Source organism: Callorhinus ursinus, unplaced genomic scaffold, assembly GCF_003265705.2.
Source record: "Callorhinus ursinus isolate GAN/ISIS: 27379988/994484 unplaced genomic scaffold, GSC_fseal_2.0 scaffold10, whole genome shotgun sequence".
NCBI lineage: Eukaryota > Metazoa > Chordata > Mammalia > Carnivora > Otariidae > Callorhinus > Callorhinus ursinus.
The window spans coordinates 49,502,232-49,529,104 of NW_027397072.1; the positions used below are offsets into that span (position 1 = coordinate 49,502,232).

Genomic DNA, 26,873 nt, shown 5'->3' on the forward strand with positions numbered 1-26,873 from the left:
TTCCGGGCCCTCTGAGGCCGGGACATCTCAAAGCGGGCTCGGCTTTCCCCTCGCTCCACCTCCCCGCCCTCGATTTCAGAACTCAGCGCGGGCGATTCAATTATTATTGCACTCAAACGTGGTGAGTGTATACTCTGGACCAAATTCGGGGTTTTAGGCTATGAGGATACAAAGATGAATAGGAACACTTTCCCCTGCTTTTGAGGAGCTCACAGTGCAGTGGAGGAGTACGGAGGAAACTACATTGTGGGCAAAATGGCAGAAGTGCTTAATAGTGTAAGTGCCCTAGGAGCAGTGCAACGGTATTTAAGCCTAACCTCGTCAGAAGAGAAATGGATAAATGAATATGGTGCATCTATACAATCTGGAACACTATACTGCTAACAAAAGTTAAGAGTGACAAGTGATTGATAAGATTGACATGGAATTTAGATCCTGTGGGTAATAGCGGTGGAAACAATCTAAGTGTCCCTCTAACGAAACACCAAAATAATTTGGTGCATGGATTTGGTACATCCATACAATGGGCAGCTATGCTGCTCTTCAAAGGAATGAGGCCTCTGAATGCTACCCAAGAAACTAAGTGGCATCATTTCTGATGGGTGCCTGGGGAACAAGGGTGAAAAGAGACTTACTTTTCATAATATACACCTTTGTGCCTTTTGAACTTTGTATAAAGCATGTGTCGATTTTACCTAATTTAAAAAAGAAGGGGGTGGGGTGCCTGGGTGGTACAGTCAGTTAAGCGTGGGCCTCCTGCTTTGGCTCAGGTTGTGATCTTGGATCCTGGTGTGCGTTCGCCCCCTCCCCCCGCCACCCCCATGGTGCTCAGGGCAGAGTCGGCTGGAGAGTCTCTCCCTTCCCCTCTGCCCCTTGCACTCGTGCTCTCTCTCTCTCTAAAATAAATAAATCTTTAAAAAAGAGGGGGGGCTCCTGCGTGGCTCAGTTGGTTAAGGGTCTGTTCTTGATAATGGCTCAGGTCATGATCTCTGAGTCATGTGATCAGGCTCTCCTAGGCTCTGCGCTTGGAGTGGAGCCGGCTTGGGATTCTCTCTCTCCCTCTGCCCAGGCCCCCTGCTCTCTTGAGTGTGGACTCTTTCTCTCTGGGGAAAAAAAAAACAACAATGAGGTAGATCTGTGTGTGCTGATATATGAAATAAGAAAGGTGAGTTTCAATATGATGTGATGCCATTTAAAAAGTGTAATATTGGGGCGCCTGGGTGGCTCAGTTGGTTGAGCGGCTGCCTTGGGCTCAGGTCATGATCCTGGAGTCCCAGGATCGAGTCCCATATCGGGCTCCCTGCTCGGCGGGGAGTCTGCTTCTCCCTCTGACCCTCTTCCCTCTCGTGCTCTCTATCTCTCATTCTCTCTCTCTCAAATAAATAAATAAAATCTTTTTTAAAAAAAGTGTAATATGCTCCTATATACACCAAAAAAATTGAGGAATATATACTACACCTTAATGTGGTTATCTTTAGAAGCTGGTGTTGGAGAGGGGCCCCTGGCTGGCTCAGTCAGTGGAGCATGTGACTCTTGATCTTGGGGTCCTGAGTTCAAACCCCACGATGGGTGTGGAACCTACTTAAAAAAAAGTTGTTGGGGTTGGGGAACTTCCACTATCTAGATCTGTAATGAATTTTCTTAACAGCCCGTATATATCACATTTATAATTAGAAAAATGTACCACCTATATACATACATTTAAATATGTACAAGATCAGTGTCTGAAAAAGGTAGCATTAATGAACAAAGAAAGAACTGATTTAAGAGACATTTCAGTGACAAAATTAAAAGGAATCAGTGAAAGTATACATGGGAATTCAGGAAGAAGTCAATGTTATATAATGATTAAGATTAACAATGAACTTTGGAGTCAGACAAGCCTAATATAAAAACCCATTTTCCATATTTATTAGCTGCATAACCTTGAACTCAAAAGTTATTTAAGCTCTCAGAACCCTAGATTTCAGCCTTGTAAGATGGAAGGAAATAGGATCTACTTTAGAGGGCTCTTTCAGGGGAAAAAGCAAATCAAGAATGCAAAGCACAGGGGTGCCTGGGTGGCTCAGTCGTTAAGCATCTGCCTTCAGCTCAGGTCATGATCCCAGAGTCCTGGGATCGAGCCCTGCATTAGGCTCCCTGCTCCACGGGAAGCCTTCTTCTCCCTCTCCCATTCCCCCGTTTGTGTTCCCTCTCTGGCTGTGTCTCTCTTTGTCAAGTAAATAAATAAAATCTTAAAAAAAAAAGAATGCAAAGCACCTAGTATCTGGAAAATAGATGTTCAATAAGCAAATGACAACAACAAAAATAATAAATGACTTTTTTTAAAAAAGATTTTTTAAATTTATTTGACAGACAGTACAAGCAGGGGGAGTGGCAGGCAGAGGGAGAGGGAGAAGCAGGCTCTCAGGGAGCCCGATGCGGGGCTCGATCCCAGGACCCTGGGATCATGACCTGAGCCAAAGGCAGCCGCTTAACAAACTGAGCCACCCAGGCGCCCCTAATAAATGACTTGTGCATTTCTAGCCCAAGTATTTAGAGGGAGCGTGGTTTGTTAAATAAGAAAGAAGCAAGTCAGTTAGTGTTGCCCAGGGTGAATTCGAAGTGCCTGCGAGGATGCCCAGACAGAGATGGAATACTGACCGCAGGAGCCTGTTCGGTAGACAAAGGCTAATGATCACTTGTGTACTGTCCTGCAGAGGGCGGGCTGAGCTCCTAGAAGAGGATGCCCTCTGGCAGGCAACAGTGCTGCATCATCAGGAGTTGAAGTGAGGGATCACCTGCAGCTAGTGTTTGTCAAACACATTATAGCTTATAACCTGCTTTCATATCCCTTGTCTCCCTTGAGCTCCACAGCAGCTCCGTAAGAGAGATACTATTGTTCCCTCATGAAGAAACTGAGGCTCAGAGAGGTTAAATGATTTGGCCAAAGTCACATAGTTAGGGAGTGGCAGAGCCAGCCTCCAACAGAGGCTTCCTGACACCAGGCCCAGTGGTGTTTCCTCAACATCCTGATGCCCAGCAGGGAGGAAGTGGCGACAGCAAGTAGCCTCCGGCTTCATTATTTTGTTTTGTTTTGTTTTTGCTTTGTTTAGAGTGGAAGAGGTTTCAGCATGTTTGTAGGCCAAAAGGAAGAACTTTATTCTCCTGAAAGAGTTCGTAGACTTATTTTTAAAATATAATTTATTTAGAAATAATTGCGAACATATAGAAAAGTTGCAAGAAGAATACAGAGAACTCTTTTGCTTCCTAAAATCAGATTCTGCAATTGTTAACATTTACTATTACCCCTCCCCCTCATTATCATTATTCCTTTTCTGATCAATCTGAGACAAAGTTGCAGACATGATGCCATTTCACCCCTAAATATATCACTGTGTATTTCCTCAAAATAAGTACTCTGTTCTATAACCTTTGTGCAACCCTCCTAGTCAGGAAATTAACATTGATAGAGCATGACCATCCAACCCACAGACCCCCATTCAAGTTTCATCAGCTGCCCAGTGTCTCCTTTTCCTTTCTAGCCCAGGATCCGAATCCAGAATCATGCAGTACATTCCCTTGTCATGTCTCTTTGATCTGCTTTAATGTGGAACATTTACTTACCCTTCCCCTATCTTTCATGACCTTGACAGTTTTAAGAAGTACAGGCCTTTGGGGACACCTGGCTGGCTCAATCCATAGAGCATGCAACTCCTGATCTCGGGGTTGGAAGTTCGAGCCCCACATTGGGTGTAGAGATTACTTAAAATAAAATATTAAGAAAAAAGTACAGGCCTTTGATTCCTTAGGATGTTCCTCAGCCTGGATCCATCTGGTGTTTGCTCCTGTCTTGACTCATAATTATTGGCAGGAGTACTACACAAAAATGACTCTGCTGTGTTCTTCTCAGTGTATCTACATCAGGAGGCACCACTGATGAAGTTAACCTTGATCATCTGGTCAAGGTTGTGTCTGCCATTTTCTCCACTGTAAAGTCACCATTTTCACTTTTGTAATTAATGAGCTATTTTCTGGGGAAATACTCTGAAACTACTCTGATATCCTGTTCCCCATCAAACCTCCACCCACTGGGCTTAGTATCCATTGATGAATACTGTATGAATCAACAGTACTGTAATAATTGCCAATGGAATCTTTCTACTTCCGTTATTCCATCTACATATATTAGTGGGCATGCTACTGTGAAGAGGAGCTTTCTTCTTTTATGTTCCTTTACATATATATTTATTTATATCATTATGGTTTCCTATTTCAGTCAATGGGTTGTAGTCCATTGCTATCATTATTTATCTTGGTGCTTAAAGAAATGTGGGCATTTCTTGAAGATGATTTCTGTGTCCTTTTGACATATCTCCATCATGCTTTGAGGACTTTTTTACTTCCTAGCACTACAAAATGTTTTGGGCTCATCTTGTACTTTGCTTTGATAAGGGGTGGGAACCAAGAGAGGCCGGGAAGTAGGAACATGTGGCTGAGGTTACACGGAGCCTACACTAGTCACACCACAGTAACCTGCTGATGAGGATTTCCCTGCTGGCACAACCACCCGCCCTTCATGGACTGCAGGTGCGATAATTATATCATGAACTCTCCCTGGGTCTTGTTGTCACTTGTTCAAGATTCAAAGTCCAGTTGGGAGCATTCCAATTGGTTGGCTTAGGTCAAGTGCTTACCCCTGGGCTGTGAAGAAGTGGAAGAGAGGAGGAATGACCTCCAGCTGCCATAAAGAGAGCAGAGCCTCAGCCTGCCAATATTGTCCACAGTAGGGGACCATGCAGAAACAGGAAGATGATTTGAACACCGGGTGACCAACGGCTCCTCTTCCAAACATCTACTTCATAGCTGGAGAGACAGAGATACATACATAAGCAAAGGAAAAAGTCGGAAAGATCATGTAGCAAACCAGTGGTATGCTGGTAAATTTTTAACAAAAGCTCCCCAGGGGAAAAGAAAAAAAAACCAGCCCTGATTTTTAGTGTTCACCTGTTTCTGTTGTTTAACTGCTCCCACCATGCCCAATTTCAAACGTGACATGATGGAACACAGGAACTTAGGACGAGATGCAATAGCTCACGGTTACATAGCATTTCCACTGTACAGATACTATCGATGCAAATCACCTCAAGAGATAATAGGAAAACGCAGTGAAATAATTAGAAAGTGATGAGTTTTGAGTATTTATCGCCTTTGCTTTCATATAATTTAATTGTGAGTTTTTAGATTCAATTTTTAATTAAAGCTGTGTAACACCTGGAATGCATAGTTCTGGAAAATTCAGCAGTTGTCTCTTATGAGCCTGTGTGGGGCTTCAGTACACCATGGCACCAAATGTCTCAGGGCTTTCCTTTGATGGTGGGCAAGGCATGCCTTTATTCTTATTTTTTTACTTTATATTTGAATGGTACAATTAGGAGTGTTTTTTTTTTTTAACTGTATGTGTATCTTCAAAAAGGAATTTAATTTTAAAAATAAATAAATCCACAGAACTGTTGACCCTTGTTTCTCCACTCTCAGTCATGAACAACAGTGTCCATCGGCTTCCCTGACCCCAGTCGCAACCTCCTCCAACTGATTTATGCAAAAGGCTGCCAGATTGTAATCCCTAAAATACAACTCTAGCTGTGCCGCTTCTTTTGCAAAATCTTCAGTTAGGTGGAGTCCAAATTTTCAGGCAGGACTTGAGCTCTATTTCCTTTCTGAACGCCTTCCATTCTTCCACTTCTTGTGAGGGGCTTCCAAACCCTTCCCGAGAGCCCGTGGGCCACAGCTGAGGGCCTGTGGAGAGGACAATGCTTGAGCTCCAGCCCTGCTTCCATCACAGCAGCTGATTCTATTTCACATATTCCAGGTAAGATTTCATTTGGAAAAAACAAAAAAACACATTCTGTTGCTAAAAAAAACAGTGTTTGAAATGAACCCTTTTAGTCCAACAGCACGGCTCATCCCAGTCAGGTGCTCTGAAGTCTGCATGTTTCCTTGAGGCATTTCCTGTGTTCATTTACTTCACTGATGGTTGACTGAGTACTTCCTATGTGCCAGACACTGGGCATAAAGCAGTGGACAAGACAGACTGTTCCTCCCTGGGGAGCTTACAGTTAGGAAAAGTGACAAGAGATATTTTAAGAATTAACAATTCCAAGGGGCCTGGCTGGCTCAGTCACTGGAGCATGTGACTCTTCATCTTGGGGTCATGAGTTTGAGCCCCATGTTGGGGGTAGAGTTTACTAAGAAGGAAAGGAAGGAAGGGAGGGAGGGAGGGAGGAAGGAAGGAAGGAAGGAAGGAAAAGAAAAGAAACAAAGCCTTTCCCCTTCCTCCTCCTCACCCATCCTTTGAAGTTTATCTCAGAGGCCAGAGATTTTGTAAAATTTTTTGATCTGCCTTTCCTACGGACCAGAAGAACTCCCTTCTCCACGTGATTTTTATGTCAAGGCTGTTTGCTGTTCTTCCTGTGCAGCCTCCATTCCCTCACCTTCTGGTGGTAGTACTGGAACAGTTTTTGGGAAACTACCTCTCCCTTCTCTCCTCTCCCAGCTCAGTAGGTTCCAACTGGTCTTCAGGACTGGGCAGGTGACCCAGGCCTGGTTAACTGGCACACAGAATCCCCCTGTAGCCATAGGCCACCCCTCTGGCTACAAAGTTTGGATAAAAGATCCCAGATGGCCTATAGTGACTCCAAGACATGTGTAGGAAGTTCAGGAAACAGGTGCTGTCTTTTCCCCTGAAAAGATACAGACCCAGAATTTTTGGCAATGCTGTGCTGTGGAGGGTAAAGCCAACATGGAGCCAAGTAGAGCTAGATGAACGGAAGAGACAGGATCCTTGTGACCTGGAATGCCTGGGTCAAGCCACCTCTAAAGCCTGACCTCGGGACATTTTAGTTCCTTAAGACAATAAATTTCTCCTTTTGCTGAAGTAATTTCAAGTCAGGTTCCTTAGAACACTGAGTAATTTGCCATAGCAGAACAATTCTAATGTCTCTAAAACTAAAGGCAAATATTTCTCTGGCTCCAGCCCATCTGCTATGAAGGAGCTTCACTGTCTCTCAAGTTCTCTCCAGTAAGTTCTGGAGTCCCCAGAAGACTCCCCAGTGTGGTCAGCAAGCTAATATTCTGCCATTTCTTTCTCTTTCACTAGGCTCTGTGGGGGCGAGGAGAGTGACCTTTTCTGCACAAACTGAGTGGTAATCTTGTCTTGGCCATCCAGCAGCAGCTGAAAAATAGTCAATATTGAGGTCAATGATCAACGCACCCTTTTAAGACACTTAAGGTCTGGGTCCAGGGAGTTGAGATCGCCTGTGCCCCATCCAAGGGCACAAGGTGCTGCACCTGCTTCTTTATCTTCAGAGCTCCACTTATGGGGCACTTGTTTTATGTCAGCACTGTGCTGGGCATTTTACACCCATTCTCGTATGTAATCCTCATAGCAACCTGAGGGATGGAGATAATCACTCTATGCCCCATTGAACCGATGAGAAAAACTGAAGCTCAGAAAGTTCAATGACTGGGTCAAGGCTCCACGCTTAGTAAGTGACAGAACAGGATTCCAAGACGTGCTTAAGCACTGCCCCACGAAGTGGGTGGATGGGCAGGTGGCCGTGAGTGGGGAACTTAAAGCGGGAGGGGGAAACGAAGAAGGGACATTTGGGACTGCAGGAAGTTGAAATGAGCACTTCGGAAGCTGCTTTGGGGTGCAACTGGGCGCGGTCCCAGGGCCCAGCCAGAACCGCAGTGTGCCACGCGGCTATCCCTGTGGCCAAGGGATTTTCCGCGCGGAGGGAGTGCGGCTTGCCAGGTGGGGGCGGCTGGTGGGGCAGGGCTTCCTTGGACCCGCCCCTTGCCCAGGTGAGGCGCCTGAGACTGGGGCGCGACCGGATAATGCTCCCCCGCAGTGCTCGAGAAGTGTAGGGTGCCTGGCTGTCGGGTTGTCGGGCCAGGCCTGCTTGGCGCCCCGGGACTGGCCGGGCCAGCCGAGCCTTTGGCGGGGGTGGAGAAGGAGGGTGCCGCGCCCTGCCCGGCCCAGGTGTCGTCTCCGGAGGCGGAGTTTGGGAACCGGGCTGCGAGAGATTCCCGGCCCGACCCGCGGGCGGGCGTCGAAGGACAGAAGCGGACGAGACCAGACACAGCCAGGCGGCTCAGGGAACGCACCGAGCAGGTAAAGGCGCGGGGCCATCAGCATGTTCTCGCGAAACCACCGGAGCCGGGTCACCGTGGCCAGGGGCTCCGCTCTGGAGATGGAGTTCAAACGCGGCCGCTTCCGACTCAGCCTCTTCAGCGACCCGCCCGAGGTGAGCCCCACGTCCCTGCCTTCCTTCCCCTTCCCTGGCTCCCGCAGCCCAGGCTGCCTCGGCCCCCCGTCCCCGCCCGCGCGCACGCCGAGGGGTGGAGACGCCGCGGTTCGGGTACAAACCGGTTGTTGTTGACTTCAAAAGTGAGGCGCGGACCGTCTGAAAGTTCATCGGACCCCTCTCAGAAAGCTCAGACACTCCCTGACCAGTTGGGATGACTTTCCTCTGCCTGGAAAAACTCCGGGTTGGCTTCAGTGTAAGGGTCCGCAGGCTCGATTCCCAAAATATGCCTGGACCCGGCCCCTCCCGGGCATCCCCCTCAGGGCGATGGGCAGGTAGGCGGACCCCAGTCCGCTCGGACTCGGCCGGGGGCGCCCGCTTCTTCCCCGGCCGCCGGCCCCATGTCACAACCTGTCTCAGCCGTCTGGGACAGCCTTCATCATCAACTGGACTTCTAGGCCCCGTCTGACCACTTCGCTGAAGCCCTCCCCAACTGCTCCTGTGTGCCCCTGAAGGGCTGAGAGTGTGTGTGTGTGTGGGGGGTCCCTTTTAACGATTTGGGTTGTTTATCACACCAGAACTTTGAAGTCCCGCCTCTAGTCTGACAGTTTCCTCCCCCGGCCCACCGCTCTACCCCTTCCCCGGTCCGAGCCCTACCTGTTACTCCCGGTAGAGACCCAGGAGTTGCTGAAAGGTGTGGGCCTGAGCTAGGACTGAGAAGGCGAGTAGCGACAGCAAAGAGGCTCTCCCCAAGGTCAGCTCTCTTACCCTGCTGGGCCTGGAAAGGGTTAAGTGAGGGGGCCTTCCTCCCGCCCCCCTCTCCCTCCAGGCCGGGATTCCAGGCCTGGCTTCTGCCCTTTCCCCCCAGCCTGCCCAGAACAAAGGCCTTTTCACATCCACGTCCTGGTGTCTCGGGCCTTTTCTGACTCAGAAGCTAGAGGACCTGGGGGAGAGGGGCTTAGTCGGGTCCCTTACCAGCAACCCAGTGTGGGGCCAGCGTGGGGGAGGGAGAGGCGAGGCCCGGGGACCAGGAGGAGGGGCCTGTGGGCTGGGGCCGCCCCCGGGATAAGTCGGGCCTGTGGGGCCGAAGCAGAGGAGCCGGGGCGGAGTCGCAGGGCCCGTTGGCCGCCGAGGGCAGTGTGACTCCGTGGGCCCGGGTTGGAGGTTGGGGTGGGGGGTGGCAAAGCTGCAGCTGGCTGGGAATCGGGGCTGGTTTCCTGTCTGGAAGGGAAGGGGCCCGCAGAGGGGAGCGGGGGCAGCAGCAGACAGGCACACCCCTGCCTTTCTCCCTCCCACACCTCCCTTCTGCTGGAAAAGCGAGGTAATTGTGAGCCCAGGGTGGGGTGGGCTGGAGAAGGGCCCCAAGTTGGAAGAGGTGGCCCTGGGGGTTGGGCCGAATTTACCCCTTTGTCCCACTCCCTGGGCTCACTCTCCCCGCAGGTCCTCAGCTCCATCCCTCTGCGAGTGAGAATCCCTCTCCGAAAGCTCGGACCTCCTGCCAAACCCCACAACTCTGTAAAACCTGCCTGAGGCGTCCCTGCCCTGCCCCCTTCCAGCTGTGCCTGCCCCTCACGCCCTACCCGCACACTGTTTCTCTGTCCGCCGGGCCCGAGATGTGGGCGGGGGCTGGGGAGGGGCCAGAGTCGGAATGAAAGGGCCTTTTTCTTCCACAGCTGGGAGAACAGCTGCCACCAAAGCAAGACTGGACACTCTGTGCCCAGAGCCCCCTCTGCAGCTGGCCTCCCTTCCTGGGACCCTGCTCTTTCTCACCTCGCTTTCCTTTCCTCCCATGCCTGGCTCCCACCAGGGCCCTGGAACAGTGAGTGGTAGGCAAGGAAGGTTTGTCACCACAGTCAGAGGGGTGTAACAGGAGTGCAGAGGGACAGGGGCAGCCTCTGCCCTCTGCCCACCTCTTTCAAGACCAGGGGAGCAGCGGGAGGAGGAATTGTGGAGCAGCGCGGTGCCTGCCCAGCACCCCCCCTCTGGAGGGGTCCACAGGGGAAGGGGCACTGGGGGCACAGAGATGCAGGACAGATTGCACATCCTGGAGGACCTGAATATGCTCTACATTCGGCAGATGGCGCTCAGCCTGGAGGTAACGCCCCCACCCCCAGAGTACACCTCCTCTGCATGCAACCCAGCCTCAGTTTGTGCCCTGCCCATCCCTGCCGGGGCTGAGGAGGGAGGGGGGGCCTGCTCCAAGTGGGGAGAGGGGACAGGTGGTCCTGTATGTCTTGCGTTAAGTGCTGTGTGTGGACCTATGCTCAATTCTGCCAACCAGAGCATTATGTTGGCAAAAGGGTCTTTACACCTATTTCTGATAGCTCTGTGGGTGGGTGTGGATATGTGTTTTGGGCCTGAGGGGTCCTTTTAGGTGTGGGAAGAAGAGAGGACTTCAGTGTAAGAGAGGTTTGCAGGAAGGACATGGCCTTGCTAGAGAAGGGGAAGGGAACTCTGTGACGGCATGTAAGGATCTGATGGCAGGGAGCTGTTTATTCATTTATTTATTCTTAAACACTTTTATTGAACAGCTCCCATATGCCAAGCTCCTTCCTAGACCATGGGATGATACCTCAGTGAACCAGACAGGAAAGGCCCATTCAACTGGGGGAACACAATAAACACGCAAACATAGAAATTATCTCCCGTAGTGAAATGGTGATAAAAATGGGGATGTAACACACATGAGGTAGGGAAGGCAGCAGTCAGTGTGGAGGTCAGAGAAGGCCTCTGTGATGAGATCATGAGCTGAGACCAGAAAGATATGAAGATTTGTGAAGACTGGAGGAAGGGATTTCCAACTAGAGGGCATAGCAAGGGCAGAGGCTCTTAAACGAGACTGTGTTCCAGTTCCAGTGTGGCTAGAACATAGGAGTTGGGGCTGAGATCATGGGCAGAGCACAGATTAAGGTCTTACACAAGGCCTTTTACTCTAGGTGTGATGTTCGCCCACCCAAAGGTTTTAAGCAGGGGAACAACTCACCTAATGTTTTAAAATAATGTTTAAAATAATGGCTTCTGTGGTGAATAGGCTAGGTAGGTGTGGCGGGTGGGAGAGAGGAGAGTTGACAAGAGAGGTCCCAGAAGACCACCAGACAGGAAGTTGTTACGGCCTTAGGGGAGTGAACCTGGTGGTGTGGTTCGAAGTGCTCATGGTGGAGACAGAGAGGGGATGGATTTCAAATGGTAGTGGTAGATCTGACGGGGCTTGTTGATGGGTTGGCCATGAGGATTGGACATGGATGGATTGGCCTCACGGCAAAGAGAGAGCTCTGGGATGCTTCCCAGGTATGGCCAAGCTGGATGATACAGTCATTTACTGAGAGGGGGCAGGTGAAGGAAGCTATGGAAGTGACTGCCTGGACAAGGCAAGAGTTTGCTGCTGAGGAAGGTCATAGGTGGACTCTAAAGAGTCCAGATCAGGAATGGCAATTTATTGCAAGTGTTGCCCCTCTCAGCCCCGGCCCCCACTCCCTGGACCATAGTAGACACTGCTAGTCAACCTCGGTGCTCTTGACAGCAAGCCCAGACGTGGACTCGAAATCTTTCTCAGTGCTTCCCTGGCACGAATTGTGCAGGTTGTTTCCTTCACAAGGGCGCCAGCCAGAGGCAGGAGTCCCAGCCTGGTTTCGGGCTCTATTGGGAGGGGACACCTTTATCTAACTTGTTTACCTAGAGAGGGTTACCTTTTTCTAATATGCAGAAAGGTGCTCAATGAGCCCTTTGGGACTCTGATCCTATCTATTGTCCTGTATTAGCACATGGGATAAAACCTATTCCTCTGCACTGTCCGCGTTACTAGTTACATGTGGCTACTTAAATGTATAATTTAGTTAATTAAAATGAAATAAACAATTCCTTGGTTGCTCTAGCCACATTTCAAGATGGCTGTGGAATGTTTCCATCATTGCAGGAGATAGTATTGAACAGAGCTGGTCTAGGTATTTAAATGTTTAAATTCAGCATCCTCTCTGCTCTCCTGTGGGCCGCCCCCGCCATGTAATTTTTCTTCATTGGCGGTCTATCCAAGTTCTGGAACAGAGGAGGGGGCTTAGATTTCACTTTGGTCACCTTTCCTTCAGCTAGGGTACAGGCTGAGCATGCTGTGTTCTTTCTCCACCAAACTCAGCAGTCCCCTCCCCCCACTCCCCACTCAAGAGAGAGATCCACTGACAGTTCAGAGATTGGCAAGAGAGGTAGTCATGGCAGAGTAAATCCAAGAAGACTTTCTGGAGGAAGCAACTTAAACTGCAAATAAAGGGAAGGTGGGAGTGAGAGAAAGGTTTTTAAATATGTGCTAGGCCAGGGTAGCGATTAGACTTTCTCACTTAATTCTCAAACAATACTATGAAGGAGATGGGACACTCTCCAGTTTACAAACAGTCTCCAGAGGCTAAGTTCTCACAGCTAGTCAAATTCCCAAGCCAGGATTTGGATTTAGCCCCAGTGGAGATTCTGAAGGGAACAGAGGTGATGAGAAGCAGAGCAGTAAGTCAGGGACAGAAAAGAATGGGAGGGAGGGACAGGAAAAGACATCCACGGAGGGCCTAATGTGTGCTGGGCTTCTGCCCATGACTCATCCTCCTTCAGCCCCTTGGGCCTTGACCCAAGTCCTGCTGACATCCAACTCTGGGCTCTTTCCCAGGAGAGTCTGGTGAAAACACTGCCTCCTTTGGGAGAAAGGGGTGTGTGGGTGGGGAGGGGGGACAAGAAGCTATCCCTGGGGTGGCGAGATGGGGACAAAACACAGGGATCTAGAAGCAGTGCCAGGATTCCTGAAATGCTCTGCCCAAAGGGTGGGAGCCAGGATTTCTAGGGCCCTCTCCTCCCTGGAGCTGTGGGAGAGTGGATTTGGGGCCAGAGTGGGGTAGGGGGTGGTAGCAGGGGTGTTCGACTCATCCAGGCTGAGCCCAGAGACTTTTCCACGGCCCCAGTTTTTCCAGTTTACACACTCTGCTCCCTCCCCCACGCTCCTGGGCAAGGGGTCACCTTGGAGGGCAACCGCAATGCAGGAGGGGCCTCCGGCCTCCTGCGGCTCTAGCGGCACCAAGGCCAAAGCCCTTTCCAGGGCGACGTGGGAGCTCCGGGAGGCAATGTTGCACACGACTGGATCTTGTGGTTCTGCTGCCCTGAGCCCGGAGCCTAGCCTCCCTGCCAGGCGCAGGGAGGGACTGCCTGCGCCCTGGAGCCCCTTGACTGCTCTCGCGGCAGTTGGGAGCTGATGTCACCAGCGCCCTGAGCGCTGCGGGCAGGGCGGGGGCACTTGTGACTCCTGGGACCCAGCGCGCTGCCAGCGTTGGTGCCTCAAGTGCAATGGACCGGGCTAGGGAAGGATCCGTGAGTGCTGGGGCCCGGACAAAGAGACTAGCCAGGAGAGGGCTTGAGCACGCTTCTCTGTCCCCACCCTCCCCCCCCTTCTCTCATCCGACCCTGGTGTTTGTGGCTGAAGCTGGATGCAGAATGGGATGGGGTTTGGCAAGCAGGAAAGCTTAGCTGAGGTGGGACCCTGCTGCACACAGACATAAAGGGGCTGGGGTGGGGAGGGGTGGCGGGAGCTATGTAGTCTGGGAGGGCTTCCTGGTGGAGGGGGCATAGGGACCTGGTTGGACTACTTCTGAAGGGTCAGGAAGAGAAACTGGGAGAGGGGTGATGAAAGTCAGGCCTAGCCTGGTGGTGGCCCAGGAAATAAATTGTGAAGGAAGGGTGTGCAGGGAGGCTGCACAAGGCTTTTGAAGCAGGAATTTAGGGTGTTCAGGTCTTGGAGACTTGAAGGCTGGAACTACCAGGGACAGAAGCAAGTGCACAGGGTGAGAGCTGGTGTGAGGGAGAAGACAGGTTTTGGGTGATCACATTCACCCCCCTCTTCCAGCCTGGTGCCTCCACCTGGGCTTCCTCTCAAACTAATCTCACACTGTAATGCAGTTAGTCTTCCTCCTCCTTTCTGAAGCCTTCCCCATCGCCTCAGCCAGAAGCCGACAGGGTCTGTCTCCTGTGAGTGTCTGTATAGCATGGTATGGCGCTTCTGGTGCAGCCATTAGCATCTGCATCTCTCACCGCCCAGCTGGGTTTTAAATGTGGGCCCTCAGACAGCACAGGAATGCTCCAGGGTTTGTTGGGTGAATGCTACTTCTGCCAAAGTAGCATCATTTTAAAAAAGCATCCTCACCAGTCACGTGTACTGCGTGCTGGGCGCTGTGCTAAGTGCTTTACATTCCTGGCTTACTGAATCCTCACAACCCTAGCATGTGCGGACTATTTCCAATCTCATTTTATAGATAGAGAAACCAAGTCTTAGGGAGGTTGAGTAAATTTTAAATAAGTCTCTTCCCAGCTTCTCAAGACTGGCAGGACTGACTCAGACCCAGGTTTGTTTTATGTCAAACCAGAACTCTCGCCCTCCGCTCTCTGCCAAGACCTCCAGGGCTCTTTCTGAGTGAATGTTCCCGAGAATCCTGGTGCCTCTCTCAGTGCCTAAACCACCGCCCCCCGCCCGTTCGCACAGCCTATTTAGCCCCTCCTGATCTCCTGCCCCACCTGCCTTCCCCATCCCTAATCTTTGCCTCTGTCCTCAACTTCCCAAGCTGAGAGGGTCAGCAGGTGGCAGAGCCCCTAATTTGGAGTGTGTACAGGGTTCTGTGAAGTATGGGTGAACTCTATAGGGGGTATGCTCCTTCACGGATCCCTTGCCAACGAGATACCCCCCCACCCATCACTTGAGTCTTTGGGTAGACCAGGATGGTCCATTTTTTTTAGTTGGTTCTTGGCCCTGACTACAACACCTCAGAATCACTTGGGGAATTATCAAAAAAACGCACCCACTTAATTCTTAGAGATTCTTATGCAAGTCTGAAGTAGAGCCTGGTAATTGTGTGTGTGTGTGTGTGTGTGTGTGTGTGTGTGTGTGTGTGTATGCACGTGCGTGCGCACATGCATTTAACTGAGAAGATTTAATTTTTTAAAAAGGTAACACAAGGGGTGCCTGAGAGGCTCAGTCGTTTAAGTGTCTGACTCTTGATTCTGGCTCAGGTCATGATCTCAGGGTTATGAGAGCCAGCCCCACGTGGGGCTCCCCACTGGGTGTGAGCCTGCTTGAGATTCTCTCTCTCCCTTTCCGCCCACTCTCTCTCCTCTCTAAAAAAAAAAAAAAGGTAGCACAATTTCCAATAGTACAGTAGTAAAGAAGGGTATATGTTAAAAATCAAAATAGTATAGATCTGTTTTCCATTCCTTGGCACCCAGGCCTACAATCTCTATTTTATTCATATATATATGAAGCGAGAAAAGAGAGTAAAACAGTATTACAGCATGCATACCATTATTTTTATTTATTTATTTATTTTTGGAGAGAGGGAGGGAGAGAGCGAGTGAGCAAGCCTGTGCAAGCACAAGCAGGGGAAAGGACAGAGGGAGAATCCCAAGCAGACTCCTCCCTGGGCACAGAGCCTGACATAGGGCTCAGTCTCAGAACCCTGAGATCATGACCTGAGCCAGAATCAAGAGTCAGATGCTTAAACGACTGAGCCCCCAGGCGCCCCTTCACTTCATACGTTTTGAAGATTATTTTATATCTGCATATATATGTCTACCTCAGTCTTTAATGTCTGCAATATTCCATATTCCACAGAAATGCTGTAACTTATTTAACCAATGCCTGAATGAAGGACTTTCAATCTTGGTGTTTTAAAACAATGTTGCAATGAATATGGCTTTGCTCACACGTGTAACCAAATTTGTAGGGTAAGCTCCTAGATATTGAATAGCTGGATTAGAGGATATGTGAATATTTCTAGTTTAATAGATTTTTCCAAATTGTGCTCAAAAGACGCTGAAGGAATTTATACTCCTACCATCAAATGCATGAGGACATCTGTATTTTTATAAAGCTTCTCTGGTTATTATTGGGCAGCTGGGGTTGAGGTGCTTGAAACATAAGTTTCTTAGTTTCTCCTGGGCCACAGCCCGCTTGGGCACTGGAGGGTGCTTCCGCCTGTCCCCAGCTGACATTTCCTTCTCATCCTTTTCCCCACTCTGTCTAGGACACAGAGTTGCAGAGAAAGCTAGACCATGAGATCCGGATGAGGGAAGGGGCCTGCAAGCTACTGGCGGCCTGCTCCCAGAGAGAACAGGCTCTGGAGGCCACCAAGAGCCTGCTGGTGTGCAACAGCCGCATCCTCAGTTACATGGGCGAGCTGCAGCGGCGTAAGGAGGCGCAGGTGCTGGGGAAGACAGGCCGGCGGTGAGCACGGGGGAGGCAGGCCTTACAGCGGGTAGTGGTGCAGGGTGTGTATGTTCGGAGTGTGGATCACCCTGAAGATGACTTCCCCATGAAGCCCCATCAGAAGCCTGGGAGACCCCTTGGTGTTTTATCACCACAGTGTGTTGCCCAAAGGTGTACTAGTGAGTAGCTAGGGCTGGATTCAGGAAAGCCAGTGTATCTGGTGCAAGGCTGGCAGGCTGAGGGGTTATAACGTGAAAGTGCTAATTTGCTAAACCCTGCCTGTAGTCTGATGAGGTGGGCTGGCTGGCTTCTGGAAAGCTGATTTTCTCGAAGTCAGTTCACCAGATGGCCAATTTACCACAGACTGACAATAGTGTACCTGAGGTGCACCATCACGAGCAGTGCTTGAGAAAGGAAATAATAAAAAAATATTTAAAGGAATGCCTACCCATTCACATAAATTAGATCATGTATTTTAAAAGGGGTCAGCTTCTGGATGTGAAACACCAGCTACACTGACATTAGATGCTGCCGATCTGACAAAGTTGCAGTGAAATGGTTGAGGTGATGCTCTGGTAAAACTAAAATGTTGGAGACAATACCTGGCAAGTTTATCGTCCTGAGAATTGGCCACTTTCGGTAAACTGATCATTTGGAAAACTGGCTTCTGGCAAAATAAGCCTGTTTGACCCCACAAGGCTGAGTGGGGAGAAAGTCACAGCCACTCACTGGCATGATGCCCTTCCCAGCTCTGCCATGAAGTCTGCCACAAGGAGAGGTTGCCGGGAGCCCTCCAGAGCTCACCCATGAAGCCCCCAGGGGAAGGCAGATAACCTTTGTGGCTTCCCCACAAAGCTAACGGGCAAGCAGGTGGGGGGGCAGTACCTAATGTGAATTTGCTGTCTCCTGAGAGGCAGCCATCAACAGGCTCTGCCCTGCCCAAGTCCCCACACAGCCTACACAGTGTGGAGTGAAGTACACCCCAAATCACTGACTACTAACGCATTGTTATCAGTGCCACATCTAGCTTAAGGTCCTACTAAGTTGCTAATTACATTAGTGGCATTATGAATTTGTATGGCTAAGCTGGATGAATTTGTACGGCTGTCACCTTAGCAGAGACACATGCTTGATGAGTCCTGTTGAAGGGAGGGGAGGGGAGAAAGGCCAGGTGTCTGAGGCCCTGCAGTGGGGGCTGAGGAACTTGGGGTACTGGGAAGGCTCAGCCTACCTAGGGACGGTAGAGGAGAAATCAAAGCTGAGGAGGAGGGAAGAGAGAGGTTTGTGGCACATGGAACACAGATGTTCTTTACTTGGGTTCTTGATTTTCCGACTGACCCAGTACCCTCCTATAGCAAAGAAGTGATAAGAGGTTGAAGAACAGCCTCCCCTATTGTTAAAAAGAAAGTCTGCAAACTCCAACCTTGGGAGATTGGGGTCTAGTGGAGAAGAGCCCTTGAGAAGGAGTCTCTCTGCAGGCACCTGTTCCCTCAAGCCTCACTTGTGCCTGACAGGGGTCTGGGGGAGATGGGCAGAGAGGGTGCTTGGAGGGGGAGGAGCCTGGAGCTTGTACTGCCTGTGAGCTAATGTGCCTCTAGAGTCCCCAAGCCCAGCAAACCCCTGGGTTCAAGCGACAGCTCTAACAGTCCCTCAGCCCTGCCCTCTCAGCCTGGCTGGGGACCTGGGGGCCAAGCCCTGGGCTGCAGGCGTCCTAGAGTCCTTGGGAACCGGGATGGGGTGGCGGGGGGAGGGGAGTAATGTCTAGAGGCCAGGCCAGGATGCTGTGATTTGCCCACAGGCCTTCTGACAGTGGGCCGCCTGCTGAGCGCTCCCCTTGCCGAGGCCGCGTCTGCATCTCTGGTAAGAAGCAAAGCACCACCCTTCCCCCTCCTTTCCCCCAGCGGCTGGCATTCCTTGCCCAACCACAAGATCTCCTGCCCTGTCTCAACATCTCTTCCTGCCCCTCTGCCCCTCAGACCTCCGGATTCCACTCATGTGGAAGGACACAGAATATTTCAAGAACAAAGGCGGTGAGTTCCACACATGCTGGGACAAATTGAGGGGAGTGACCTGAGGTTGGAGGCTCTTGTGGGGCACTGTCTTTACCAGTTTGGGCCTCTGTCCCCAGACCTGCACCGCTGGGCTGTGTTCCTGCTGCTGCAGCTAGGGGAACACATTCAGGACACAGAGATGATCCTGGTGGACAGGACCCTCACAGACATCTCCTTTCAGAACAACGTGCTCTTGTGAGTGCCTCGTCCCTGTGGCTCCCGCCTTTCTCCACTCTGCTCCAGTCCTTGGATGGAGCTGCAGGGGAGGAAGGAAGACGGGCCTCACCTGGGGAGCTGTCCTGTACACCACCTCCATCTTCCACCCCCACCCACCCCCTCACGCCTACCTGGACTTCCCCAGGACCAGCCTCCTCTCTTCCTCCCACACTCCTATAGCACCGAGGCAGGGCCAGACTTTGAACTGCGACTGGAGCTGTATGGGGCCTGCATGGAAGAGGAGGGGGCCCTGGCGGGAGCCCCCAAGAGACTTGCCACCAAACTCAGCAGCTCCCTAGGCCGCTCCTCAGGGAGGCGTGTCCGGGCATCACTGGAGAGTGCTGGGGGTTCGGGGAGCAGTCCCATTTTGCTCCCCACCCCGGCTGTGGGGTAAGGCCCTATATCCCCCCACTGCCCTCAGCTGCGTATGTCCTGGCTACGGGTGGCCTCTGAGCTGTGTTGAGAACGCAGACCTCCTTTGCACTGCTGCCGCAGCATGCAGACCTACATGAATGAGCGGGGGCCACACAGCTGGGGGGCACCTTGGCCTGTGCCCTGGAGCTGGGCCCCAGTCAACCGAGAGGACCAGGAGGAATGCAGGGAGAGCTAAGTTCAGGGGTCTTCGGTTTTTTGCAGCAGCAAATGCATCTTATGTTGACAGAAGAAATGCCCTGGTTGGAGCAAAGTAGCCTGGGTCCTGCGGGGTTGTCTACTGGCGCCTGGAAGCACCGAGTGGAAACACTGGGTCTCTGAGAAGCAGTTTGAGATGCTTTAGGGCAGTCTTTGCTGCCTTTGGGGACAGACAGGAGGTCAAATTCCGGCTCCACCACCTACCAACTATAAATTATGGGCAAATTTCTTAACTTCTCTAAGCCTCAAGCTGTCTCATCTATTGACAAAACAATGCCACCAATCTCCCAAGGCTGTCGTGGGAATACAGTGGGATAACATATAAAGCATAGGATGCGGCACTTAGCAGAAGCTCGGTCAATGTTCCCACCCCTGTGGGGGAGGCAAGCTAGTTTTCTGTGGGACAGCCTGAACAACGGGTCAGGTCTGCTCCGCCCTCAGAGCTCCTGCCGCTGAGGACGCCCATCGCTGGGCTGAGGCCCACTTGTCTGTCTGTCCTGCAGTGGCCCTCGTTACCACCTCTTGGCTCACACGACGCTCACCCTGGCGGCAGTGCAAGATGGGTTCCGCACACACGACCTCACCCTCACCAGCCATGGTGAGTATGTGTTGTGGAGGGGCGGAGATGCTGGACAGTAAGAGGGGCTGTTGGATGGTCCCTTCTCATTCCCCACCCTTACCCTGCACTTCCTGTCCCCCAGAGGAGAACCCTGCCTGGCTTCCCCTTTATGGTAGCGTGTGTTGCCGCCTGGTGGCTCAGCCTCTCTGCATGACTCAGCCTACCGCAAATGGTACCCTCAGGGTGCAGGTGAGGGGCCCTGAGGTGTAGAAGGGAACATGGAGAAGGCAAAGGAGCGTTGGATCATCTAGGCACCAAAGGACTATTGAAAAATCAAGATCTGGGTGGAGGAAGGAGGGTTATGGCAAGAAGACAGGAGGATCAGACACAAGGGTGGGCAGAAAGGAGCAGACTGTCATTTGGGGGATGGGAAGAAGGGTGTTGGGGGTGTGATTCCCCCAGGAAACCTTGAGTCATTTATGCAGCAAGCTGGGGAGCTGCAGGACTGGGCGCGAGTACATGGAGTCCTGAAAGGCACAAGCCTCTTCTGTTACCGGCAACCCGAAGACGCAGACACTGGGGAAGAGCCGTTGTTTACTATTGCCATCAACAAGGTGAGGGGTCCCTTGGCAGTGAAGCTACCAGGTGCCAGGGCCCAGGAGCGTCTCCTTCGGGTCCCAGGAGGGTGGGTGCAGAGAGATGGAAGTCTAGCCTGCTGCTTCTAACAGCACTACACCCAGCTTCAGGGCCGGGAATGTTCTCACTGGCATTGCTGGGAAAAGCTCTTCTCACCAGCTTCAGCCCCTGCCAAGTCCCACAGAGAGGGTCCCACTGTCAGTTTAGGATTTTCACGCTCTTTCCGCCTTTTCCCTCAGATTCCAGTCTGCATCCTCTTCACCCTTTCCCGGCTTTCTCTCCCAACCCAAGTCCAATGACCCCTCTTGATTTCTGAGCCCTTTTGCTGGCTTTCCTGCCGACTTTTATGGAAGTGCTGAGGGACATTAGGCCTCAGCACTCCTGCTCGCCTCCGTGCCTCCCTTGTCTCATCAGTCCCTCTTTCCCTGTCTCTGTCTGCTCTTCTTTCCTGACTGAGGATGCTCTATCTCATCCCCAGTCCTTTCCTGCCGTTCCTTCTGGCTCTGCTCGATAGGAGGCAAATGAGAGCCCCAACCAGCTCCTCCTCCCAAGGCAGGGATGAGCAAGCCTGCCTGATATCCCTGCTGACTTCTGTGACCAAGGTGAAGGTGGAAGCAGGCCCCTCCTTTCTCCTGCAGGAGACTCGAGTGCGGGCAGGGGAGCTGGACCAGGCTGCAGGCCGGCCCTTCACCCTGAGCATCAGCAACCGCTGTGGGGAGGACGAGGTGACACACACCCTTCAGACCGAGAGTCGAGGAGCCCTGCACAGCTGGATGGAGGCTCTGTGGCAGCTTTTCTTTGACATGAGTAAGAGGAGGGGGCTGGTTTGAACCTTTGGGAGGGATGGGGTTTATTTTTATCAAAGGCCTCTATTTCCAGAAAGTGTGGAAGGGACCATGGTAGGGGAGAGGATGGCCTGGCCCTTCGGTCTTCCTCCTCCCACCCCGGGCCTTGCTGTCCCTTCAGGCCAGTGGAAGCAGTGCTGTGATGAAATCATGAAGATTGAAACCCCCGCTCCCCGGAAACCACCCCAAGTACTGGCCAAGCAGGGGTCCTTGTACCATGAGATGGGTGAGCGAAAGTACACTACGGGAACCTGATGGGAAGTGCGGTTGGGGGCTTCAAGGGAGCACAGATAATGGACACAGAGAAAGCAATAGGCTGAGGCAGAGCTCTGGGAACCCAAGGCCCTCTCAGCCCTTCCGTCCTTGTTTCTCTTCTCCAGCCCTGACAGCCATCTCCACCAAAGTTCCAAACAAACCCCCAAAGAGCCAGATTCATTTCATGGATTTCTTTCCTAATTTCTTCTTCTCTTGTTTCCCTTTCTGCATGTGGATTCCTGTCTCTTCCTCCGACCCTTCACTTGCCTGGCACTGCTTTCATTTTCCGCCTCTTTCTTGATTTTTTTCACCCACTTCTGCCCACCCCCTCGTCTCCGTCCCCCCTGCACACTGTATCCTATAGTCTTATCAGAGCCCGTGGCTCCAGGGGGCCCAGGTGAGGGGCTTCTCCTGCAGGATAACACAATCTCGGCTGAGATCCGGGCTTTGCTTTCCTCCTATTACAGTGACAGGTGATGATCAGGGCTGGGTAGGCCTGAGGCCTAAGCTCTGACTGGCCCCCTCCCCTCAACCCCTTCCTGGTGTCACAGCTATTGAGCCGCTGGATGACATCGCAGCAGTGACAGACATCCTGGCCCAGCGGGAGGGCGCAAGGCTGGAGACACCCCCACCCTGGCTAGCAATGTTTACAGAACAGCCTGCCCTGCCTAACCCCTGCTCACCTGCCTCAGTGGCCCCAGCCCCAGCTCGGACCCACCCCATGCCCTGGGGGCGACCCCGAACATTCTCCCTGGACGCTGTCCCCCCAGACCACTCCCCTGGGGCTTCCCGCTCGGTTGCCCCTCTCCCGCAGCAGCGATCCCCAAGGTCCAGAGGCCTCTTCAGCAAAGGCCTGCCCCGCACTTGGCTCCAGTCGCCAGTATGAGAGAGAAAGATGCTGGCAACAGGATCTGGCCAGAGGAAGAGAGGACGGCTGTGCAGTTGGGCTCCGGATGCGGCGCTGTCAGCAGCAGGTTGGCCAGTGTGGCCCCCTTTCCTCTGCTGGACTGCGGGTAGGCTGGGGGCGGGGGGAGCAGAAGCCCCTCTTTGGCTGTGGTTGCCAAGGTGCTGAGGGGCTCATTCCTGGGACTGGCTTGGACCCCCTAAACCCTTCCTGGGAGAAAACTGGAACCAATCCTGCCCTACCTCCCTGCACTAACCAGCTTTGAGGATGGCACTGAAGAGCCTTGGGAGGGAGTGCAACTCCCTTGTGACTCTCACATCAACCATTAAAGTTATTTAACGGCAGCCCTCACCTGGTTCTTGAAGACAGGTTGCCTCTCTGCTTGGTCTGGGCCTGCCCCATCCCCTCATCTCTGGAGCTTAGTTGACCGGTAGTCGTGAAGTATGCCTGTGATACTGAGTAATCAGACAAGGGCTGGGTGCAGGGGTACTTTATAAATCCCACAGGGAGAAAGGCGGGCTGCTCTTCTTTCACACGCTGCTGAATCTCAGGATCTCAGCAAGGTCATAGCCAGTCACAGCAAAGGAGCTGCCGGAGGGGTCACAGAATCGGACACCACACACCTGGGTGTCAGGTACACACTCAGCATGACAGTGTTCCACCTGGGGGAGAGGAGGACTGCTCAGGGCCTGCTGTCTCAGGCTTGGGCCCCCCCCCCTTTCCACTCCTCCCACAACACACACCTCAGTGTGGCCACTCTTTGGGCTTCTGCTCAGCTTCCAGATGTGTACAAAGGTGTCCTCAGCTGCAGAGAGAAGCTATTAAAAAAAGAAAAAAGGTGGTAGGATGAGTGGGCATTGGCACGTGCTGACAGGGGACATGTATAGGCTGGAGTGCCTGGCCCAGGTGCCCAGGGAGAGGGCTCCACTGAGTAGCAGACAAGCCTATGGAGTTCCTCTCAACACCCCAGTACCAGGAACACGGGTATATAGGGATGGAGGAGGAGACTGACCTTGCCCACCTCGGGAGCCAGGTCCAGGGCACAGATGGCCCGGGCGTGGGCGCTGATCTGGACGTGCAGAGTTCCCGTACTGGCCTCATAGAGACGCACTTGCCCATCCCCGTAGCCTGCGGCTACTGTCCCATGCCACAGCTGCACGGAAGGGCACGGGACCCTGCAAGGGTGATAACCCACTTTATTTTCCTCTGACCCCTCAGGAAGGCATCAGCCCCCTTCTGCCTCACCTACCCAAATCCTGGAATTTGGGTCATTAATTTGAATTCAGGCCCTGACCGCCAGACACACAGCAAGCCTGAGTCATCTGCCGTCACCATGTCAGCCATGCAGTCCTGAGGAGAAAAGTGGGATCAGTCCTTCCCTTCCTCCACTGCTGAGTCCTGTATACAGGGCAGGGGGGAAGGGAGGCAGCATTTGCATCTTTGCCTCTCCAGGGAAAGGGCAAAATGTGGAGCCCTCACCAGCTGGATGCGGGGTTTCCCTCAGGATGCATAAAGTGCCTCCCTTGCATTCTTTAGAGTGTCACTCCCTCTGACCTGACAAACCATGTGTGAGGGGCAGGGTATATACTTGTCCTTACTGGATGGATGATGAAGCTGAGACCACAGTGTTATGATCTGGAGGTCTTGCAATGAGCCAGTCACAGTCAAGACCAGAGTCCAGGCCTCTTGAAACCTCCAACCCCAGGCAACCAACATAGCCCCTGGGCCCAGCCCTGGGTCAGGTGCAGTAGAGGATATGAATTAGGACGTACATACCCCATTCTCAAGAGGTTTGTAATCCAATTAGGGAGACAAGAGTTGTCTTTGAGGATAGTACCAATTCAGGGCTCAGCCAAGGGAGATGAGTGGGAGCAGGAATAGGGGATGGCTTCCCGAAGACAGTAGTAGCACTGGAGGTGGGCCTGAATAGGTGGGACTTGCCCAAGTCCAGAAAAGGAGGCTGTACATGTTAGAGTTGGAAAGCATCTTAGACACCATCTGTCCCAACTCCTCAATTCACACCAGTATTGAAAAGTGTTTGTGAACTATTAAATGCCATGTAAATGGAAAATCAGTCTTCATCACTGGACTTGAGGTTGCTAAAACCTGGGAAAGAGCAGCAATGTCCCCAAAGTGATCCAACCGCTTAGCAGTGGAGTCAAGACTTAAACCCAGGTCTGCTGCCTACCAAAGTGGGAAGGCTCCCAGGCTCACTGGAATTGGTAGGGGGAATCCACTCACCTGTCCCTGGGCAGCCTCGGTCGCAATGTCTGTGACTGATGTCTGGTGCCCAGCCAGCTCTTCACTCAGTACAATGTTGGGACCCTTGGCTGGGATGTCAAACACCAGTACCCGGCCCGACCATGTTCCTGCGGAACCAGTGCCCCACTGATGGTTTCCTGATCCTCCCGAGTCTCCAACCACCACACATAGCACTCCCTCCATCCCAGAAACCTTTGTAACAAAACCACCAGTCACTGCTCCAACAGCTCTACTCTTCCACTGACTACCGTTATTCTGTCTTATCCTGCCCTTCTGAAGCCCTCCGTGGCTTTCTGGAGTCTCTCTAAGAGCCCCCTTCACTCCCACCCTTCCCTCTAACCCTCAAAGATTCCCTCAAACCTTCAGCATCCTCCTGGCCAAAGCCCACACCCCTATACCCCAGCACCCCCAATGCCCTGCCTTTGGCCCCCTCACCCACACAGATGAAGTGGCCACTGGAAGCAATTCCTCGGGCAAACACAGCCTGTACTGAATATGAAAGGGGAAAACTATTAGAAATAGCACCTCCTCCGGCCCCACCAAACACTGCCTACCCCCATCCCACTCAGTCCTGCAGGTACCTGGAGACACATCTCCAGAGTCCAGTGCGTGCCAATAGACCATGACAGAGCCATCTGACTCATACATCTGGAAGACAAGAGCGAGGATGGGGGCACAATCCAGCTGACCTTTGCTGAGCTATGCTGAGTATTTCACATACTCATGTTAGCCTTAGCCCATTTAATCCTCAAAAACAACTGTGGGAGGCAGGCACTACTTTTATTCCCCTCTCAGGACACTGAAGCTCTGAGAAGTTAACTAAATTGCCTGAGGTCATACAGCTAGTAAAGGGGCAGGTATTGGAGATGGCACTTGGGAATTGGAAAAGATGGAAGGAATGAAGATGAGAAATAAGGAAGAATGGGCTAAACATGTGACAAGTTTGTAAGGGTTTAGAGGCAAGTGGGGGAAGAGTTGAGAAGACTATAGTGGGGGAGGGTAGGAAGCTCTCCTTACCTGTATTCCTCGATGTGAGGTGAGTACCAGCAACACTCGGAAGGGGAGGACACACCAATGGACCTAAAGGGAAGTGGCCCAGGGTAGGAAGAAGTGGTCAGAGTGGAGGATAGGAGGACTCAAAAGAGTGAAAAATCATCTATTCCCTGAGGCTTGGAGAGGAAGGACAGAGATGAGAACTGGGTTCAGCAACACCACTCTCACTCAACTCTATGCCTCACCTGGGTGATAAGTGGAGGGCTCACTCCAGCTCCCTCCTTAGCGTGGAGCTGGCGCTGGGCCAAGGGCGCACCCTCAGGAGCAGCACTGAGAAGCTGGGCGCTGGGTCCATGGACTACCCCAAAATGTGTGAGGTTGCGGGAGGGCACCTGCAGCACACTGAGGTTGTTGCACAGGGCTGCAGCCGAACATCGAAGGGGAATAGAGCGCTCCCGGCGGAACATCCTAGCGGAGAAAGGCCCGAATCACAGGCGCTCCGGAAACAGACGACAGTGGTGATTCCTGCGGGAGGAATGGGGGATGCTGTCATGAGGCACTGAAGGAAACCATTGGAGTAGGTCAGGATGTGATGGGGAACCCGAGGACGGCAATAGGGGAGTCTGGCGTGGGGATGTCTTGGGGAACGGGAAAGGGGAGCCCCAGGGCTCCATCCAATGGGGCGATGGGGGGATCCCAGAGGAGGAACGGTGATGGCACAGGACCCGGTGGCCCCAAGCGCCCGAGCGAAGGCAGATGAAGCAGGGTAGCCCCCAGACCCTTCTTCTCTCAGCTGGCTCCCCGAAGCCCCCGGCCAGAAGTCACACCCGCAGCCCCAGGGTCGCTTGCCTGACTCCGGGAATTCTTCGGTCCCTGCAAATCCACCGCCACCATAGAGACGACGCACGTACGCACGGCCATTGGGCGGGGCCGAGCAACCCAAACGTGCAGAGCGCGGCGCGGTTGCCTGGGCAACCGTGGGCGGGGCGAGCCACTCTACGCTAGGTCAGCCGCGG

At 52.4% G+C, this 26,873-nt stretch overlaps 2 protein-coding genes across 6 annotated transcripts; one reads left to right on the top strand and one right to left on the bottom strand.

Moving 5' to 3' along the window:
- The first annotated feature begins 9 nt into the window (after positions 1–9).
- On the top strand, positions 10–22,946 carry RTKN (rhotekin). 5 transcript variants are annotated; one of them, XM_073897502.1, is made up of 15 exons: positions 10–121; positions 5,733–5,851; positions 7,139–8,288; positions 10,209–10,383; positions 16,325–16,524; positions 18,305–18,366; positions 18,483–18,536; positions 18,635–18,752; positions 18,954–19,163; positions 19,907–20,001; positions 20,105–20,211; positions 20,448–20,576; positions 21,237–21,405; positions 21,565–21,669; positions 22,250–22,946. In XM_073897502.1, the coding sequence occupies exons 4-15, from the start codon at positions 10,312–10,314 to the stop codon at positions 22,582–22,584; spliced, it is 1,656 nt and encodes a 551-aa protein (XP_073753603.1). In that variant the 5' UTR covers positions 10–121; positions 5,733–5,851; positions 7,139–8,288; positions 10,209–10,311; the 3' UTR covers positions 22,585–22,946. The 5 variants fall into 5 exon arrangements, with proteins under 5 accessions (XP_073753603.1, XP_025724148.1, XP_025724146.1 ...); XM_025868363.2 differs by lacking the exon at positions 10,209–10,383 and having other exon boundaries at positions 7,139–7,270; positions 7,428–8,288; XM_025868361.2 differs by lacking the exon at positions 10,209–10,383.
- Positions 22,947–23,062: 116 nt separating this feature from the next.
- Positions 23,063–26,805, bottom strand: WDR54 (WD repeat domain 54). The gene is made up of 10 exons (XM_025868366.2): positions 26,707–26,805; positions 26,103–26,382; positions 25,882–25,944; positions 25,446–25,512; positions 25,300–25,353; positions 24,844–24,971; positions 23,852–23,952; positions 23,615–23,777; positions 23,346–23,420; positions 23,063–23,264 (listed from the first exon to the last, which is right to left on the bottom strand). The coding sequence occupies exons 2-10, from the start codon at positions 26,322–26,324 to the stop codon at positions 23,133–23,135; spliced, it is 1,005 nt and encodes a 334-aa protein (XP_025724151.1). The 5' UTR covers positions 26,325–26,382; positions 26,707–26,805; the 3' UTR covers positions 23,063–23,132.
- Between the last annotated feature and the right edge of the window lie 68 nt (positions 26,806–26,873).

Excerpts from the sequence above, each read along its gene's own strand:
- RTKN (XM_025868361.2), top strand. The coding sequence starts at position 8,178 with ATGTTCTCGCGAAACCACCGGAGCCGGGTCACCGTGGCCAGGGGCTCC. Across the intron at positions 20,212-20,447 it reads ATGGTACCCTCAGGGTGCAG|CAAGCTGGGGAGCTGCAGGA; the intron begins GTGAGGGGCCCT and ends TCATTTATGCAG. Across the intron at positions 21,670-22,249 it reads GTCCTTGTACCATGAGATGG|CTATTGAGCCGCTGGATGAC; the intron begins GTGAGCGAAAGT and ends CTGGTGTCACAG.
- WDR54 (XM_025868366.2), bottom strand. The coding sequence starts at position 26,324 with ATGTTCCGCCGGGAGCGCTCTATTCCCCTTCGATGTTCGGCTGCAGCC. Across the intron at positions 24,972-25,299 it reads TGGCCACTTCATCTGTGTGG|GAACATGGTCGGGCCGGGTA; the intron begins GTGAGGGGGCCA and ends CTGGTTCCGCAG. Across the intron at positions 23,953-24,843 it reads CCGAGGCTGCCCAGGGACAG|GACTGCATGGCTGACATGGT; the intron begins GTGAGTGGATTC and ends TTTTCTCCTCAG.